Source organism: Salvelinus sp. IW2-2015, linkage group LG27 (assembly GCF_002910315.2).
Source record: "Salvelinus sp. IW2-2015 linkage group LG27, ASM291031v2, whole genome shotgun sequence".
Lineage (NCBI taxonomy): Eukaryota > Metazoa > Chordata > Actinopteri > Salmoniformes > Salmonidae > Salvelinus > Salvelinus sp. IW2-2015.
Genome location: NC_036867.1, coordinates 34,048,337 through 34,065,217, shown reverse-complemented (window position 1 = coordinate 34,065,217; position 16,881 = coordinate 34,048,337). Strand labels below are relative to the sequence as shown.

The following is a 16,881-nucleotide window of genomic DNA, read 5'->3' as shown; positions in this document are numbered from 1 at the left end:
GCTCGACCACTTCCCACAGCCTCCACAACCGTCTATTCCAAGACTGACCGACACAGAGCCACACAGCAGCAGAGACGTGGCCACCCCCCTCCCTCTCCCTCACCCCTCRGACCACAGATACAAARGTGACTCTGCGGACCCCGCCCACAACCTCCCCGCTCTCCCCCCGTACCCCTCCAACCACACCCACAGCTCTGTGTCTGAGCAACCACTACCACCTCCAACGCCCGCTCCCAAGCCCCAGAATACAGGCCTCATCATCATGCCACATTGGGCTCTCCTAGGCCTGGAAACCTCCTCAACCACATCCTCCTCCTACGGACTATCTTCCCAGGAATTCCTGCCTGGCCCTTGCACCCATCAGGCTGAACCATCATCCAGCAGCTGCTGCTCCCCCCATGGCACAGAGCTGGATCCTGCCCCAAACCAAGCCTGCTCCTTGGGCTCCACCCAGCTCCCCTCTCCCTCCCCCGGGAGACCCGCTGGACTGGACACGGAGGAGGGAGCAGCTGATTCAACACTAGAGCCGCCACCCTCCCCCTCTTCCCACTCTCCTTTTTTCTCCTACCAGCCTGCCAGTCTGACGGTTCCCTCCTCAGGTGGGACTCGTTCTCCCTCTCCTCAGTTTGCTCCACAGAGGCTGACGGACCAGCCCCCTGTCTCTGTGTCTATGCAGGATGAAGCCCAGAGCAGGTAAGCGCTAAGCAGCTTAACTAGCGTTCTTATGCCCGTCTCCTCAGCTCCCCTTCAAACTACTGTACAGCCTTACGTAACTAACTGGGGACTGTTGTGTTGCTTTACTTACAGTAAGCCTTGTCCGAGCCAGAACGGCACCTAGTTGCAGGAGCCTATCTCCTGATTCTGTAGCGTGAGGCAGCTCGATTTGAAGTCTCATTTCTTTATCGTAGTAGCAGCACATTGATAGAGGAGGCTATGGAAGATTATTTGGAATTACATGGTATGATGTGCCACAGACCAGAATGCAATGGTTTAGTTTTCCTATGATCCATTTCCCAATGATTTGGTTTCAGCTGCTCAGCATTGGGGCACATACAGTATTTCTGCCACAGTAGCCAGGGCATTAACATTAAGCCCGGAGACAGAAGGCTGTAATTTGATTTGGTCATATGATTGACTGACTGCATGACCTTTCAGTCGGCGGCGCCGTTCCATCCCTGTAATTATCATTGACTCAACCTGTCCACTGTCAGACAGTAACATGGACTGTAAGCTTGTATATTGTAGATGTGGTTAATGTGACTCACTCCTGACATAAAATCCTATTTCAGTTTCAGTAAACTGAGCTGTAAAGTAGACTAAAGGCTAAAGAATGTGTTCATAACATTAGTTGTGCCATTTTTAAGTGACAACATTTCACACATTTTTCTCATAATACATTGGATAACTGTAAGTTAAGACTAGCTACTGTTGTCTCTACAGGCCAGAGAACAGGACGAACACTGTGATGGAGATGAGCAATGTAGGGAAGAAGGTCCCTGTGAAGATCGTCCATGCTGAGAGCACCACAGAGAGGGAGAGCCGCCAGTACCTGCTGCACAGCGAGAAAAATAGGGCCCCTGGAGTTTCAGAGGGGCCCAACCTTCCCCCGCCCCTACCGACCAGCCTGCCCTCCCCTGAGCCGCAGCCCTACTCCCTGTTCCGTGCCTACACACCCTACACACGCCATGGGCCCCAGAGTCCCCCCAGGGASCCAACCCTCACTGTAGCCCCAGAAGAGGCCCTGTCCCCTGGGCAGTCTCAGACCAACGGACCCTCCGGTACCTCCACCATGGGTCCCCAGCAGCCTCAGAAGAGTAACTCGGAGGAGGATGTGAAGAGAGAGGAGCTGGCCAGAGACATCATGGACAAGGATAAGTCCCTGGTGGACATCTTGGACCAGAGTAAGATGAAGACCACCATGGATCTGATGGAGGGGATCTTCCCCCAGGGGGAGCAGATCTTGGATGGGGGGCACCAGAGGAAGAAAGTCTCCCCCAAACAGGGATTGCCGCCCAGGGGKATGGATGACKGGTGAGCTGACTGGGAYTGGGATCTGSCAGTCCAGAAATATAACATTTATGAACAAATGAACTTGGCATTTACTGGTAGTCATAACATKATCTAGATAATCACACATSGTMCTGTGTATTTTTMTMMTWWTTYCGTTTTTATCAGACTGACTTCCTCTCCCACTTCAGAGGTATTTGTTCAGATGAGTTAAAAAACACATTATGGGGTGTTAATGTTTCTTCCCATTGAGAGGATGTGTAGAGGGAAATGTATACATGACAAAAACACYTTAGTCCAATTATAAACACTGATCAACCCATAGACTGTGGCTGTCTTAACACAGATGCCCCTTGTTGGCAGTATATTGAATCACAGACTACAACTGAATACATTGGAGGGGCATAAACCTTCCATTTTACCTGCAATTTGAACCGACCTCTCTGAGATCTTAGAAGTGTAGGAGTTGCTCTGGCCCATCGATATTGAGCGATCACCTCCTGCATTTCACGTGACATCCTATTGCCTGCTTTCTTCTCAATAGTATTGCACTACATAGGGAATATACAGTACGAATTAAAAACCGGGTAGTTTGGGTCCTGGATGCTGATTGGCTACAACAGCATTCCAGGCGTGTGTGTATATCAGATAATAATGACGCAAAACAACTTTTATATTTATGTTGGTAACCGGTTTATAATAGCAATAAGGCACCTCTGAAGTATATGGCCAATATACCACAGCTAAGGGCTGTATACAGGCACTCCGCTTCGTGCTGTGCTTAAGAACAGCCCTTAGGCGTGGTATATTGGCCATATACCACACATCCTTGGGCCTTATTGGTTAAATAACCCTCTGCTTTCGGTCTCTATCCCTTCCAGGAGAGAGGAGGAGGGCATGTCTGCTGCCACAGGGTCCCTGGTGACCAGCTCCTCTTACTACAGTACGTCTGCCCCCAAGGCTGAGCTGCTCAACAAGATGAAGGACATGCAGGAGGACGAGCTGGAGGAGCTGGAGCAAGACTCGGAGGACGAACTGGACATCAACCTGGCCAGCAAGAAGGTACAGAGACACAGCGTAGTATACTGACCTTGTAAAACCAGTTTCTCCAACCCTGTTCCTGGAGAACTAGCCTCCTGTAGGTTTTTGCTCCAACCCTGTTCCTGGAGAGCTACCCTCCTCCTGTAGGTTTTTGCTCCAACCCCCGTTGTAACTAACCTGATTCAGCTCATCAACAAGCTAATTATGGAATCGAGATTAGGGTTGGAGTAGGAACCTACAGGACGGTGTCTCTCCAGGAACAAGGTTGAAGAGCCCTACTCTAAAACAACACATTTCACTGCACCCATCTGGTGTATGTGACAATGAAACATTATTATTACTGACTGTTTCATGCCATATCAATCACTGATCATCAATCCTGCTCKCGGCGAGTCACAGGACTGCAGATTTTCCCCAAGTGTAGCATCGTCATACCCGATTCAACTGATCTTCAACACTTTGATTGGCTGAATGTGGTTCACTGCTGAGCCAAGACAAAAACCTGCCGTTCTGCAGCTCTCCAGGATTTAAGGAATAGTTCCCCAAGTACTATTCAGTTTGTGAAATGGCTCTCTCCAATGTCATCTCCTTGTCTGTCCCTGTCTTTCTCCCCACAGCAAGAGCTGATTGACAGCCTGGGTAAGAAGCTGCAGGTGCTGCGCGAGGCCAGGGAGAGCCTTCAGGAGGACGTCCACGATAACAACTCTCTGGGGGACGAGGTGGAGGCCATGGTGCAGAAGGTCTGCAAGCCCAACGAGCTGGACAAGTTCAGGATGTTCGTGGGAGATCTGGACAAGGTGGTCAGTTTGCTGCTGTCCCTGTCCGGCCGACTGGCCAGGGTGGAGAACGCTCTCAACAGTCTGGAGGAAGACACCACACCAGAAGAGAAGGTAGGGGCTAGGGTAGGGGCTAGGGTGGGGGGTAGGGGCTAGGGTGAAGGTTAAGGCAGGACATAGCTCACTCCCCACACTACTCGTGAGGCAGGATTAGATGGTTAACACTCATCCTCATTAGCTCAGAGCTATAGTGGTATTACAAACCAGCCTAAAGGGATGTTTGCATTTACCAACTTACAATATTCATGTTCAACGTTAATTGATGTGTGTACTGTAAGTTAATCAGGAAGTTGTTCGACTGATTCCATCATAACTGCTTCCCTGCATTTGTTAGTATCCCTCTTACTGATCTGCACCCTCTGTTTGCCCTCCATCTCTCAGCGCACCCTGTCAGAGAAGAGGAAGTTGTTGATCAGACAACATGAAGACGCCAAAGAGCTCAAGGAGAACCTTGACCGGCGGGAGCGCCTGGTTTACAGCATCATGGCTGCTCACCTCAGCCACGAGAGCCTGGCAGACTACCAGCACTTTGTCAAGATGAAGTCAGCCCTCATCATCGAGCAGCGCAAGCTGGAAGACAAGATCAAACTTGGAGAGGAGCAGCTGAAATGTCTGCTGGATAGTTTATTGTTGGAGCAAAGGCTGCTGTTCTGACGATGCTTAGTGCAATCCGAAATGCTTGGGACGTCCTTAACCCTTAACCCTTACCTTAACCCTTACCTTAACCCTAACCTTAACCCTAACCTTAACCCTAACCTTAACCCTTACCCTAACCCTTACCCTAACCTTAACCCTTACCCTAACCTTAACCCTTAACCCTTATCCTAACCTTAACCCTTACCTAACCTTAACCTTTACCTTTCAACTTCAAGAGGGTAACGTCAGAGTTGGGACGTTCCAAGGATCTCGTTTAGACTTTTCCTTCTGACAATGGCCACACAGAGGTGATGTGGTGTACTGACACAGACTGGCCACTAGAGAGCCTCAGAGAGGCGCTGTTGGACTTGGATATGATGGATTTTCTGTGTGCTTTTTGTTGTAGTTGACTGACTTCTTGAAGCCTGTTACATTTCAGTTCCACAGAACAGACAGGAGCTGTTTTTCTGTGCTGAAGAAACACCCTGTTTCTGGATTTAAAGTAGCTCCTTAYAAGAAATTCATTAAGATCGATGAAACTTGCTTTGCTAAATGTGTTTGATTCAGGGATGTTGGTGAGGCCTCATGGTGAGGGCTATGCTCTCAAATGATTCCCAAGACGAGGCGGAGCGTCTCTGTTTAATATAAGGCGTGATGGAAGATGTTMTTTTTTTTAGTAATTTATTGTAGCCTTTTAAAATATTTACAGATGACTTGACATTTCAGGTAAACTCACCTATAAACCTACGTTGTAGTTAATTACAATACAAATGATATATATTCTTATTGTGAAGTATAGGTTTTATAATTAGATCATTAACAGGGTTTTTCCTCAATGGGACAGTGCTGGTTTGGTTCAGAAGTCTAAAGTTATTTTCATATTTGCCCAACGGGACATATCATACTACACACACCACTAATAGCTACAACATAGATGTGTATGTTTTCAACCAATCTTGTTCTCAGGCCCCACTACCCATACATTAGTATGGTATTCCTTAACAATGTTTATTTTTTTACCCCTGTGCTGGGTCTTTTTTTTTWAATTCCAAAAGTATAAAAAGGTAATTAAACATTTGAAATCCGTTGTGAGCAGCAGGTACAGAGGCGAGCCAGGAACCGGAGGATTGCTCATGCGAGTCCCGGGCCCAGCAAMAAAAAATCTGTCAGGAAGTGAGCTGGTAACCGGAYGGTTCCTGCTATCAAATCCTAGATGCCATTGCATGCTATTGTGCCCTTGAGCAAGGGACTTAACCCCCCCCTCCCACAACAACAGGTGCCCAGTGTGGCAGACCCCTGCACCTCTCCAAAACATGTATGTGTATTTTGAATGGCAGTTTCTTTCTTTTGGAAGAGTTGGGTTAAAAGCGGAAGGTGCGATTTGACCAACAAAGGGATCTTAAAATCAAAGATTGAATTAGCACTTTATTGTCCCAGAATTCCCATGTTTAGGGACCTGTCTCAACCTGACGTTGTGCCTGGGCGTCTGCCACTGAACACTAAAGGATTTGTATGTCCATACTTTGTATAACCATACATGCATGCATTGTACTCTCACATCAATTTGAAGACAATAAACAGAATGACTCTGACGGTCTTGGTATTTGTGACCTTATTACCCAATTGGCCAGTGGCCATAACGACAATGACTAAGCTAAGAAATGGCAGGGTTTTAAGTGTGGCCTGATGTAGGATTGGTTAATTAGCCCCACCTTCCCTTTCCTCTTTCTGGTGAATAGCAATAGAAGAGTCAATCATTCACAGAGATGTTATGACTGTGACTTTATGTAGTACAAGATGAGGAAGTGTCGGTCTTGTCTTGTTTACAGCGGTACGAATACAGGACGATTGATGACCGGTCCGGCACACTGACTGTTGATCTGTAGCTCTCATCACTACTAACCTGTCAGAACTAAGAGGTAATGTGTTGTTTTGTCAGATATCAGTTTGTATTTCGATTTTATCACCACATCCTGTGTGTTTGATTATCGATCTAGCGTGCTCTGTCGGTCTTTATGTCATACGGTTGATTTATAAAGGCAATTTTCAGACAAGGCAAACAACAAATTGCTAGATTTCCATAGTGATACTTAGGTGCTCGATGTAGCCATTGGGATTATGTTGTTTTAATGACATTTGTCAAGGTTCTCTAGAAGTATGCTATATGCTTTAACCCACTGTCTTATTCAATCAATGTGTTCACATGCTGTTCTTGGTTACTGCATGTGTCTTTGAACTAATTTGATCATTTTAACAACAACCTCAGTTATGGCATTTTTAAGTTTAAGTTTTATTCTCCCACGTTCATTATTCTTTATTCTCCCACATGTTGATTGTGTTGCGTTGTGGCATGCAATAAACCATACCACAGCCTTTTGAGGTAGTCCAAATTGGGACATAGAGCCTATTGACAACATCTAGTTCATGTGTCCCTATCCGTTGCATTTAATCCCCATTGTAATTTCCCTGTTTGTAGACTTTGTCATGGCACCAGTTGCCATAGCCATTCAGTCATTGTTCTCTCTGTTTTGTCTTTCCTCCTCAAATATGTATTGTGTTGAGGCTCTTCACATTCACAGGTGTGTTGTTAGCTGCCTGCTCTCACCACATTCATGTTTTGTTTTTTTCTCTCAGAGGGCAGCAGTTGCTTTGTTTTCCAACCTAGAGACAGCAGGACRGGATCTGGGGGAAAACGACGACGTATCCAAGCCTCTTCCTTAATATGAGGTGTGAGACTGGAGCCTGKGGGTGAGAAACAGGACCTTTAAGAAGATCGACCGCTGTTCATTCAGCACGGCAGCTRTCTGAGATGAGCTCTGACTGAGATGATGGGGCTTCAGTTCATCTGATCGGAAGATGTTGTTTGTCTGTAGGCAGACTAAGAGAACTGTCGGTGGATTATCTTGGCTGTCCGTTTAAGGTGAGGCTCTCTGTGTGTTATATGGCATACCTGGTTCACACGGCTCACCCTCAGTTCGTCAGCCTGTGGTTGAGCGCCGTGGGTTGGGTCCTTACCGCGGTGACCCTTGGACTCATCCAGTGGAGGGTCTGGCAGGTGGCCGACTTGACCTTCATCACCTCAGGAGTGGCCTGGGTCGGAATCTGGAGGGTGTGTTTCTATAGCCATACACTCGTGACCTCTGGGTTCAGGGTCATGTATTGTCAGAATATGGCGCTGTCGGACGCCTTCACGCCCCCGGAGGTCGCCACGGCCCAGGTGCTCACTCTAATAGGGCTGGTCGTGGGGTTCTGTGGGAACGCCGCCGCCGTCTTCGCACTCAGGAACGTCTATTTCGGCCTGGAGAAGCAGACGCCTATCCGCTGTGCGTTCGCGGTGGCTGGTACTCTCTGCTTGTTGTCCGCTGTGTGTTTTCTCATACCTCTCCTGTGGAACCTGAACTCGGTGGTGACCAATCAAACGATTGCGTTCCCGTCGAACTTCCACATGCCCCCTGCACCTGTGACCCAGAACGCGGGGGCAGGTATCGGGGTCGGGATCATAGGGTCGTTCATGATGATCGTCAGTGGAGTTATCTTCATCTTCTACAGGTTCCCTGTCAAGGTAGGACCCAGAGTGGAGCCGCCTTGTCCAGAGGCGAGACACTTTGATGGGTCAAGTGTTGGGACATTGTCCCCTGGGTCTGTGGGACACGGTAGGGATAGTCTGAATAACTCTCAGGCCAGGGACAATCCTGCCTTCCACTCTGATGAGCACTTGTGATATTAGTTTGTTTCTGACATATGAGTTGACCATATCCAATGTTGTATTTGATGTGACATAAAGGAATAGCCATTTGATGCAACTATATGGTTAGTATGAGAACCCCCCCCCCCCACCTCTGAACAAGTGACATCAATAAGGTATCATAGCTTTCACCTTTGATTCACCTAGTCAGTCTGTCATGGAAAGAGCAGGAGTTCTTAGTGTTTTGTATACTCAGTGTACACCCATTTGATTCTTGAAGAATATAACTTAGAAATGCGTCATGAGTTTAGTTTGACTGTTATACCCATCAGAACCCCAAATATAAGCTTTTTTAACTCCATTGTTTGTAAACAAAGTAATTGTAAACAAACACTGTATAGCGTCAATGTGGTTAAGACTATAATTTTGGTATCCTGGATGGTCAGTCCTCGTATCCATACTTCTGTCTATGAATTTGCGAATGCTTAAGTTTCTCCAGCCCCGTCCCTCCAGCTGTTTACCAAAACGGTGGTGGGGTAACCACTTTGTTATTGTTTGAACTGCAGATTGCCCCTTTAAAATATGTCAGATTACATGATRATACATTGATTCGTAACATTCTTGTACCTAATGATTGTGCTATAGTTGATAATAAAAAAAGCACCTTCATTTTATAGTCAGAGTATTTCAGTGTGTTTGTGTTGTATTGAGTTAATACTGCTACTGTAGAGTAGCAGTAATTGGGAGGGTACACAAAGACACGCGCTTTCTCTCTCTTTTGAGGACATGCTTGCAACACYCCTGTCTTTAGTCATTGCCTTGCAATAACTCCAAAGGGAGTTTAAAAACTGATTACATTAAATGTTTTTACATTTCATACTTGTATTGCTGATGCCGTTGGATGTATTTCTTTGTAAATGATGCAAAATTTGTACCGTTTCTGTTTATTTGATCATATTGAAACTGTGTTCTTCAACTTTTAAGGGCTCTTGACATRCAGGAACAATATTATACACAATTCAATCAGAATTTGTTGTGATAAATCATGTGATTTAAAASAGACAATGTTTTAATCAATAGAATTTTATCACACACTGTATTTGTTTTGATGTGGATTAGCAACAGGATTGTTCCTCATTCTGGTTTTAGACAGCAKGGCAAGGACCTCAATTATCCTCTATCCCTGACTGTGCCTTGCAGTCTGCACTCTGTAGACCTCCCCCACTGACTGGTGAATGCTGGGTAGTTACTGGCTTCGTCCCAAATGGCACCCTATTCCCTATATAGTGCACTACTTTTGACCAGAGACCAAATGTAGTGCACTATAAAAGGAAAAGGGTGCAATTAGGAACACACCCACTGTCTGCCCGTATTAGACCACATAGATCACATTGTTTCCTGGTAACGAGGCTTCCGTTAGGGGCRGTAAGGTGTTATCATGTTAAAGTCAAATATTGGCTCTGGCAGAAACAGTCGTAGGTGTTTTGACAGTCGCAGTCCCACAAAATCATATAATCCATTTGATTGTGCTACAAAAGAGGAAGGGATTCGATTTTTTTCCCCAAATGTGTTCATTCATTGCTCTTTTTCGCGGATTTTAAAGGTTTTTATTCCGTTTTTTTTTTTGCTTTGACAAATTTACGTAATGTCCTTGTTAACTACGGTCCCAAAAATGAAGACACCAGTGGCCAAGAAGAAGTGATGTGTATTGTGGAGCCTCTATTTCTCATTTGGGCCCCGTTCATGTGAACAGTGCAGGGGAGGAGGCTGAGACTGGCAGTGGCAGGGCATATGAGRCCTTGACCAGACCTCTCAAAGCCGGAGTAAGGACAATCACAGTGGGGKTTGTTACTCTGGCTGAAAGTCAGAACAGTCAGATCCWGTGGACAGCACACTGTGTTGGGAGGGAACAAAATAGCTTTTTCCATCAGGGGTCCAATACTTTTTTTTGTTTGCAGAGGAACTCAACTCATTGAGAGGATTGGTTGTGGTCTGGCTAGAGGATGCAGAGGACTTTATAGTGGGCAGGACACACTCTCATCATGGGCAGAATGAGGATATTAAAGGACCGGACTGTGGGTTTAGTCTCTAGTCCAGGGCTCTCCAACCCTGTTCCRGGAGAGCTACCCTCCTGTAGGTGTTTGCTCCAACCCCAGCTGTAATTAACCAGGTTCAGCTTATCAACCGGCTAATTATTAGAACCAGGTGCGCTAGATTAGGGTTGGAGTGAAAACCTACGAGACAGTAGCTGTCCAGGAAGAGAGCCCTGGCCTAGTCTGTATTTAGCATAGAGTTACTACATCATAACTACGTGGCATAGTGCTGTTGGCTGACGTAAATCTCAGGCATTAAGGTAGAAGGTTGAAAGGTGATGACAGGTTTATTGTTTTGTAGATGTTGTGTAACATGTTCTGGATTTCCCATTGTTGTGTAATCACTCGCCGTGGCATTGAAGTTCTCAGTTATTGTCCTCAGGGCATTGATTTCATTGTGTTATCTCCTCCTTATTGCCTTCAGCATAATGTTTCAGGGGGGGAAATATTACATTTAAAAAAGTATATATTTTATTTCACCTTTGTTTAACTTATTTAACCAGGTAGGCCAGTTGAGAACAAGTTCTCGTTTACAACTGCGACCTGGCCAAGATAAAGCAAAGCAGTGTGACACAGACAACGGGGCGGCAGGTAGCCTAGTGGTTAGAGTGTTGGGCCAGTAACCGGAAGGCTGTTAGATTGAATCCCCGAGCTGACAAGGTAAAATCTGTCATTCTGCCGCTGAACAAGGCGGCAGTTCCTTGTTCAGTTCCTAGGCCGTCATTGTAAATAAGAATTTGTTCTTAACTGACTTGCCTAGTTAAATAAAGGTAAAATAAAAAACAACAGAGTTACACATGGAATAAACAAATGTACAGTCAATAACACAATATAAATGTCTATATACAGTGTGTGCAAATGAAGTAAGATTAGGGAGGTAAGGCAATAAATAGGCCATAGTGGTGAAATAATTGCAATTTACACTGYAGTGATAGATGTGKAGAAGATGAATGTGCAAGTAGAGATACTGGGGTGCAAAGGAGCAAAAATAATAATAATATGGAAATTAGGTAGTTGGGTGGGCTATTTACAGATGGGCTGCGTACAGGTGCAGTGATCTGTAAGCTGCTCTGACTGCTGATGCTTAAAGTTAGTGAGGGAGATATGAGTCTCCAGCTTCAGTGACTTGCAGTTCGTTCCAGTCATTGGCAGCAGAGAACTGGAAGGAAAGGTGGCCAAAGGCTTTGGGGGTGACCAGTGAAATATACCTGCTGGAGTGCGTGCTATGGGTGGGTGTTGCTATGGTGACCAGTGAGCTGAGATAAGGTGGGGCTTTACCTAGCAAAGACTTATAGATGACCTGGAGCCAGTGGGTTTGGCGACGAATATGAAGCGAGGGCCAGCCAACGAGAGCATACAGGTCGCAGTGGTGGGTAGTACATGGGGCTTTGGTGARAAAACGGATGGCACTGTGATAGACCGCATCCAATTTGCTGAGTAGAGTGTTGGAGGCTATTTTGTAAATGACATCGCCGAAGTCYAGGATCGGTAGGATYGTCAGTTTACGTGGATATGTTTGGCAGCATGAGTGAAGGATTCTTGGTTGCGAAATAGGGTGTAAGATTGTACATCCAGTACAATTTTTTTGTAAATGAGTCTGTAACAATACTAAAGTTGTTACAGTAAAGTTGATAGTGAAGGAATAGATCGATACAACTCATTGAACTTCATTGATCCAGACCCAAATCCAGAACCTAACCTGTCCTTAACCCAAACCCTAATCGTCAGTAGTGATAACCCTAACCACCCTGACCCTAATCATTAACCACCAAGCGATAGACGTATCCCACAAGGCATTTCACAATCTGCTGAGAAAAGAGCATAACTGTACCAGCACTGTACAACAGAGCTGTTGTGGTTTTCTGTGACTGTGAGATTGAGGTAGGATAGAATGGTTTCGAATGTTCCCTTCCATTGTGTTTCAAAGTGACATGTGACAACAGAGCTGTTTAACATATAGTGGTTGGCTCCATGTGTTTCTCTGATGTAGGACCAACCACTGCCTATGATGGATCAAGCGATTAACATAGGAAGCTATAATGACTTCCATTGTGAGGGGACAACAATGGAATCTTTCAGATGACAACATGGACACAGGAGGCGGTGGGGAGCAGTCCGAMCATTTCAAAGTCCAGGCGGGGTCTCGTAATGTGAAGACCTGACAGGAGCTGTAGCAGAGCGCACTCAGAAGCAAGTGCGTGTCCCAAATGGTGCCCTATTCCCTAAATAGTGCAGTCCTTTTGACCAGCTCCCTATGGGTCCTGGTCAAAAGTAATGCACTYCATAAGGAATATGGTCTCATTTGGAGATTAAATTATAGCATTGAAATAGACAGGAAGRATTTTACGGCTGTTGTTTCCGCTTGGCCATGTAGGGAACCCTTGAGAAAGAGATTCATATCTCACCTGGCTAAATAAATAAAGGAGAAATTAAATTTTTTAAAGGAAGTATAAGAACATGACCTGCCTGAGCAAGCTTGTGTGTAATGGGCGATGTCCAGGAAATCTGACATTCCTCACATTACGTATCATTATTATGATGTTCATTAACTACAGCTTAGCCCAGGAGCCAAGACCGAAATCAGCAGGAATTAGACTTAAGCTCCGTTTCCACTGGACTTGGTCTGTCACCTCACCTTACTTAAACTCACTTCCTCGTCGTTGTCTAGCAACAGTTTTGCGCTTATGTAACACAAGCAAGTGGTTTGTGATCTTAGGAATGAATCATGGTCAGGTTTTTGTCAGGTTTTTTCTTTATTTGATATCAACTTTTTTTATGTACAGATTTCTCCACACTATGGATATAACTGATAATGGACATGTAGCCTTGTGGCACTATAATGTCTGATCAATTCAGAGTCAGAAAACCACAACAGAGCAATATACAATATAATATATATATATATATATATATGATATGTCTGTGGTAAATCAGTAATATTGGCCTCTAACTAGAGAGAATGTATAGTGGAAATTTCAGCAGAAATGAAACAAATACAATCAGATCCTGAAATATCCATGAAGTCATTGTCTTGTCAAGTTGTTGCAATCAAGTCCTTATATTTAACCATTTAAAACACACATTCCCAAATACTTAGTACATTCCTGACATGAATGATTATTTGCTTTCTACAATATGTTATACTTTTTCTCTTTGTTCTATTTACAATTTGTATGATTAATTATTCCTGTAATGCGTTGTTGATTGAGTAACTGTGTAGGCTAAGGCTATAAGAAGGGATACATTTTTTATGGCCTTGCTAGTGAGAAACCAGCTCCATTCAAACTGGCTTCATGTAGTTATTGGACAATAATGATGCTGTAAAAAAAATAGTTTGTACAGTATTGCGATAAGATATGATATCCAAGACAATCATTGACATTGACATACAGAATAATCAACCTTGGTCAGAATAGTTTACAGTCATTTCACAGACAACATACTGCTTGTCAGCAAATTATCTGGCACCATTGCACACTATCTCTTACACAGTACCAACAGCAGGCACAGCGACATATTAGGAAGAAATGGCAGCTTTAAATGCTGTAGTCTCTTTGGTTCCATAAAGAATTTCTGTTTGATAAATGTAGGTGATATTTTTGCAAACATGACATGCACAAAACCCTGTTTGAGTGATTGAAATAAGTACCAGCATTGTGTGCAAATTCTGTCTCAGTATATGGAGAAAGATTTGTCCCAGCAAGAGTACTCAATAACTATAGCTAATGTAAATAAGCATGAAAAAGCTTTAAATAAGCAGTGTTTTATTCACCATCGATAGAGAAACGGCAGAGGCTACTGAGAATACTGCTCTCACTTCTCAATAACTCATCAAACATATTCCATGGACCTCTTCCTATGTGGGGTATTGGTAGTGTGTACGTGTGTCTGTCTTCTCTGTAGCGGTATAGGCATTTGTAAGATGCAGGGCTCCTCTTGAAGGCACACGCAGGAGGTGACCAGCAGAGAGCCAGCCACCAGGTGTAGAAACCCCGCCGTCCAGCCACAGAACAGGGCATCCCCAAACTCCCAGCGCGGCACAATGGCCGGCACGGCCTCATCGAAGAACCGCATGACCGTCAGGTGAGCGATGTAAGACACAGGTATGAGACCCAGTGTCCCTGCGACCAAGCACAATATCCCCCCCAGCATCTTCATCAATCTCTTCACCCTCAACCCCTCAGACCCCTGGTTGCAGCTGTTGATCCAGTAGATTCCAGGAATGGCTAGCAGGAGACCCAGGAGGCCTGTGGCCACTGTTACACACATGAGGATCCGGGCTAGTTTGATGTCCGGAGGGAGGCCGAGGAGACTGTCATAGGGTCTGCACTCCAGAATTCCAAGGTCCTGCACCACACATGTCTCCCACAGGCCCAGCTCGTAGCTCTCCGCGGGCAGCAGGTCGGTGGACAGGGTCAGCCAGGTGGACATGATGGTGGTGGCCAGTGAGCAGATCCAGGCACCAATAGAGAAGAAGACCCCGAGGAGTTCCATAGCGCACACCCCCGGATCCATAGTGCTGCCCACTGAGTGGCCACTCTCTGGCTCAGCTCAGCTCTGGCTCCCGAGCTGCCTGCTCCCCCTGTCTCTCTGTGCCACAGTCAGCTGCAGCCAGGGCTCCCGACTGCTTCTCTCTGCTCCTGTCTTTCTGAACTGCAGCCAGTTGAAGCAAGAGGAAGCTACGGCCAGTAGGTTCCTATCGAGGCTCAATTTGTTCAAAAGACTGTACGCCCAATTAGGGTTTACTACTACCAGCATGGGCTGGGAGGGAATAACTTATTCAAATGATCAGTAGCTCACTCACATGCACGCATCATCTGCAGTTGAGAGGAGGAAGGTAGCGGCTTGATGACATGTTGTCCTCCCCTTGCAGGCTTGCTTCAGCCACTGCTTTGCTCAGTGGTCAGGAGAGAGTGACTGAGTGAGAGTCAGACGCATTGAACAACAGCATCATTCAGATCTATGGTGATGTCCATTTCCACACACACAGTGAGGAGGTTGTAGCCTAACGCAGGATGCTTTTAAAATGCAGACAGGATGTTATAAAAATACTGATTTACACACACACACACACACACACACACACACACACACACACACACACACACACACACACACACACACACAGGGGTGTCGTGAGGATGGGGGGATAGTGGGGGCATAATGGAGGGAGGCATAATGATTCTCCTCTGGAAGAATTTTGCATTTTTCAAACACCTGAAAGAACCTTTCCCTGCAATCTAGAGCCATAATCATAATGCCTAATTCTATGTCAAAAATATTATATTACAGAGAAACAACAAAAGATTTTCGTTTTGATTTATTCATCAAGAAGGAATCAATAGGCTACAACTTGATCAAGTGATACTGAACAAAAWTGTAAACGTAACATGCAACAATTTCATCGATTTTACTGTTCATATAAGGAAATGAGTCAATTCAAATGAATTCATTAGGCCCTAATCTATGGATTTCACATGACTGGGCAGGGGCGTAGCCATGGTTGTCCTGGGAGGGCATAGGCCCATCCACTTGGAAGCCAGGCCCACCCACTGGGGAGCCAGGCCGAGGCAATCAGAATGAGTTTTCCCTCACAAAAATGGCTTTATTACAGACAGAAATACTCATCAGTTTCATCAACTGTCCGGGTGGCTGGTCTCAGACGATCCCGCAGGTGAAGAAGCTGGATATGGAGTTCCTGGGCTGGCGTGGTTACACGTGGTCTGTGCTTGTGAGGCCGGTTGGACGTACTGATAAATTCCCTTTAACGACGTTGGAGATGGTTAATGTGCCATTTATGGGCATGACGCCACTGAACACACGCACGCACACACACACACACGGTGAAAATGCTATTTTCTCTCACTACTAGCTTGGTCTCTTTAGAAACTGTGGGGCCTCATGGAGTGTTGCCAGGGAGATGAGATTAAATAAGAATAAAACTGACTGTGTGTACCTTTTAAAATAAGGCTGATGGTAATGGGAGAAGACATCAGATTCTTTGGTTGCTATGTCAACTAAAAAGACAAAACAAGCTATGCTGCTACTTMGGCATTGACATGTCATCTATAGATTTAGGAGACTCTGAATTGATCAAATACATTCAATAGCCTGTTTATGAAATGCTATTTTAAAGAAATCAAGTGATTGTTTTACTATACAGAGGTACTCAAAGTGGTGCATTTATTTGATTTGGAACAGTATCCGGTGATATACATTCCTTTTTCCTGTATCAGATCTCTGACATACAGAGCTTGCGACCCAAGTAGGAGGCTGAATATGCAGGCCATGTCAAGGAGAGAAGAACAAACATTTTCAACACACAATAGTACACAAATAACCCTCTTTATAGAGGCGGTTTAGTCGTCTGGTGGTCTCTCTGAGTGAACAGTAGCCTATGCACTGAGATGAATAAACGGATTAAAATATTTATTTATTTATTTCAGCCACAAGGTGTCACCATTTCACTACTCACAATTCCACCTTCGTGCGTTGACAGGTTGAGCAAATGCATTGTGGGAAGCATACATTTATGACGTCTTCTCTCTATTTTCTGAACAGGTTTGGCTGGTGACAACCTAAC

General features: G+C 45.2%; 3 protein-coding genes across 3 annotated transcripts in view; 2 read left to right on the top strand and 1 right to left on the bottom strand.

The window, feature by feature from the left end:
- Positions 1 to 6,112, top strand: part of LOC112067859 (protein Shroom2) — a 27,323-nt gene extending 21,211 nt beyond the window's left edge. The window contains exons 4-8 of the mRNA XM_024134634.2: positions 3 to 693; positions 1,441 to 2,031; positions 2,889 to 3,069; positions 3,666 to 3,938; positions 4,266 to 6,112. Of these exons, the coding sequence (XP_023990402.2) occupies positions 3 to 693; positions 1,441 to 2,031; positions 2,889 to 3,069; positions 3,666 to 3,938; positions 4,266 to 4,538 (2,009 nt within the window). The 3' untranslated portion in view covers positions 4,539 to 6,112. The remainder of the gene's footprint in view (positions 1 to 2; positions 694 to 1,440; positions 2,032 to 2,888; positions 3,070 to 3,665; positions 3,939 to 4,265) is intronic.
- Positions 6,113 to 6,203: 91 nt separating this feature from the next.
- On the top strand, positions 6,204 to 9,137 carry LOC111953294 (claudin-34). Its single transcript, XM_023972478.2, has 2 exons — positions 6,204 to 6,439; positions 7,155 to 9,137. The coding sequence occupies exon 2, from the start codon at positions 7,462 to 7,464 to the stop codon at positions 8,239 to 8,241; it is 780 nt and encodes a 259-aa protein (XP_023828246.1). The 5' UTR covers positions 6,204 to 6,439; positions 7,155 to 7,461; the 3' UTR covers positions 8,242 to 9,137.
- Positions 9,138 to 13,084: 3,947 nt separating this feature from the next.
- On the bottom strand, positions 13,085 to 14,840 carry LOC111953818 (putative claudin-24). The gene has a single exon (XM_023973327.2). The coding sequence runs from the start codon at positions 14,811 to 14,813 to the stop codon at positions 14,130 to 14,132; it is 684 nt and encodes a 227-aa protein (XP_023829095.1). The 5' UTR covers positions 14,814 to 14,840; the 3' UTR covers positions 13,085 to 14,129.
- Positions 14,841 to 16,881: the final 2,041 nt, after the last annotated feature.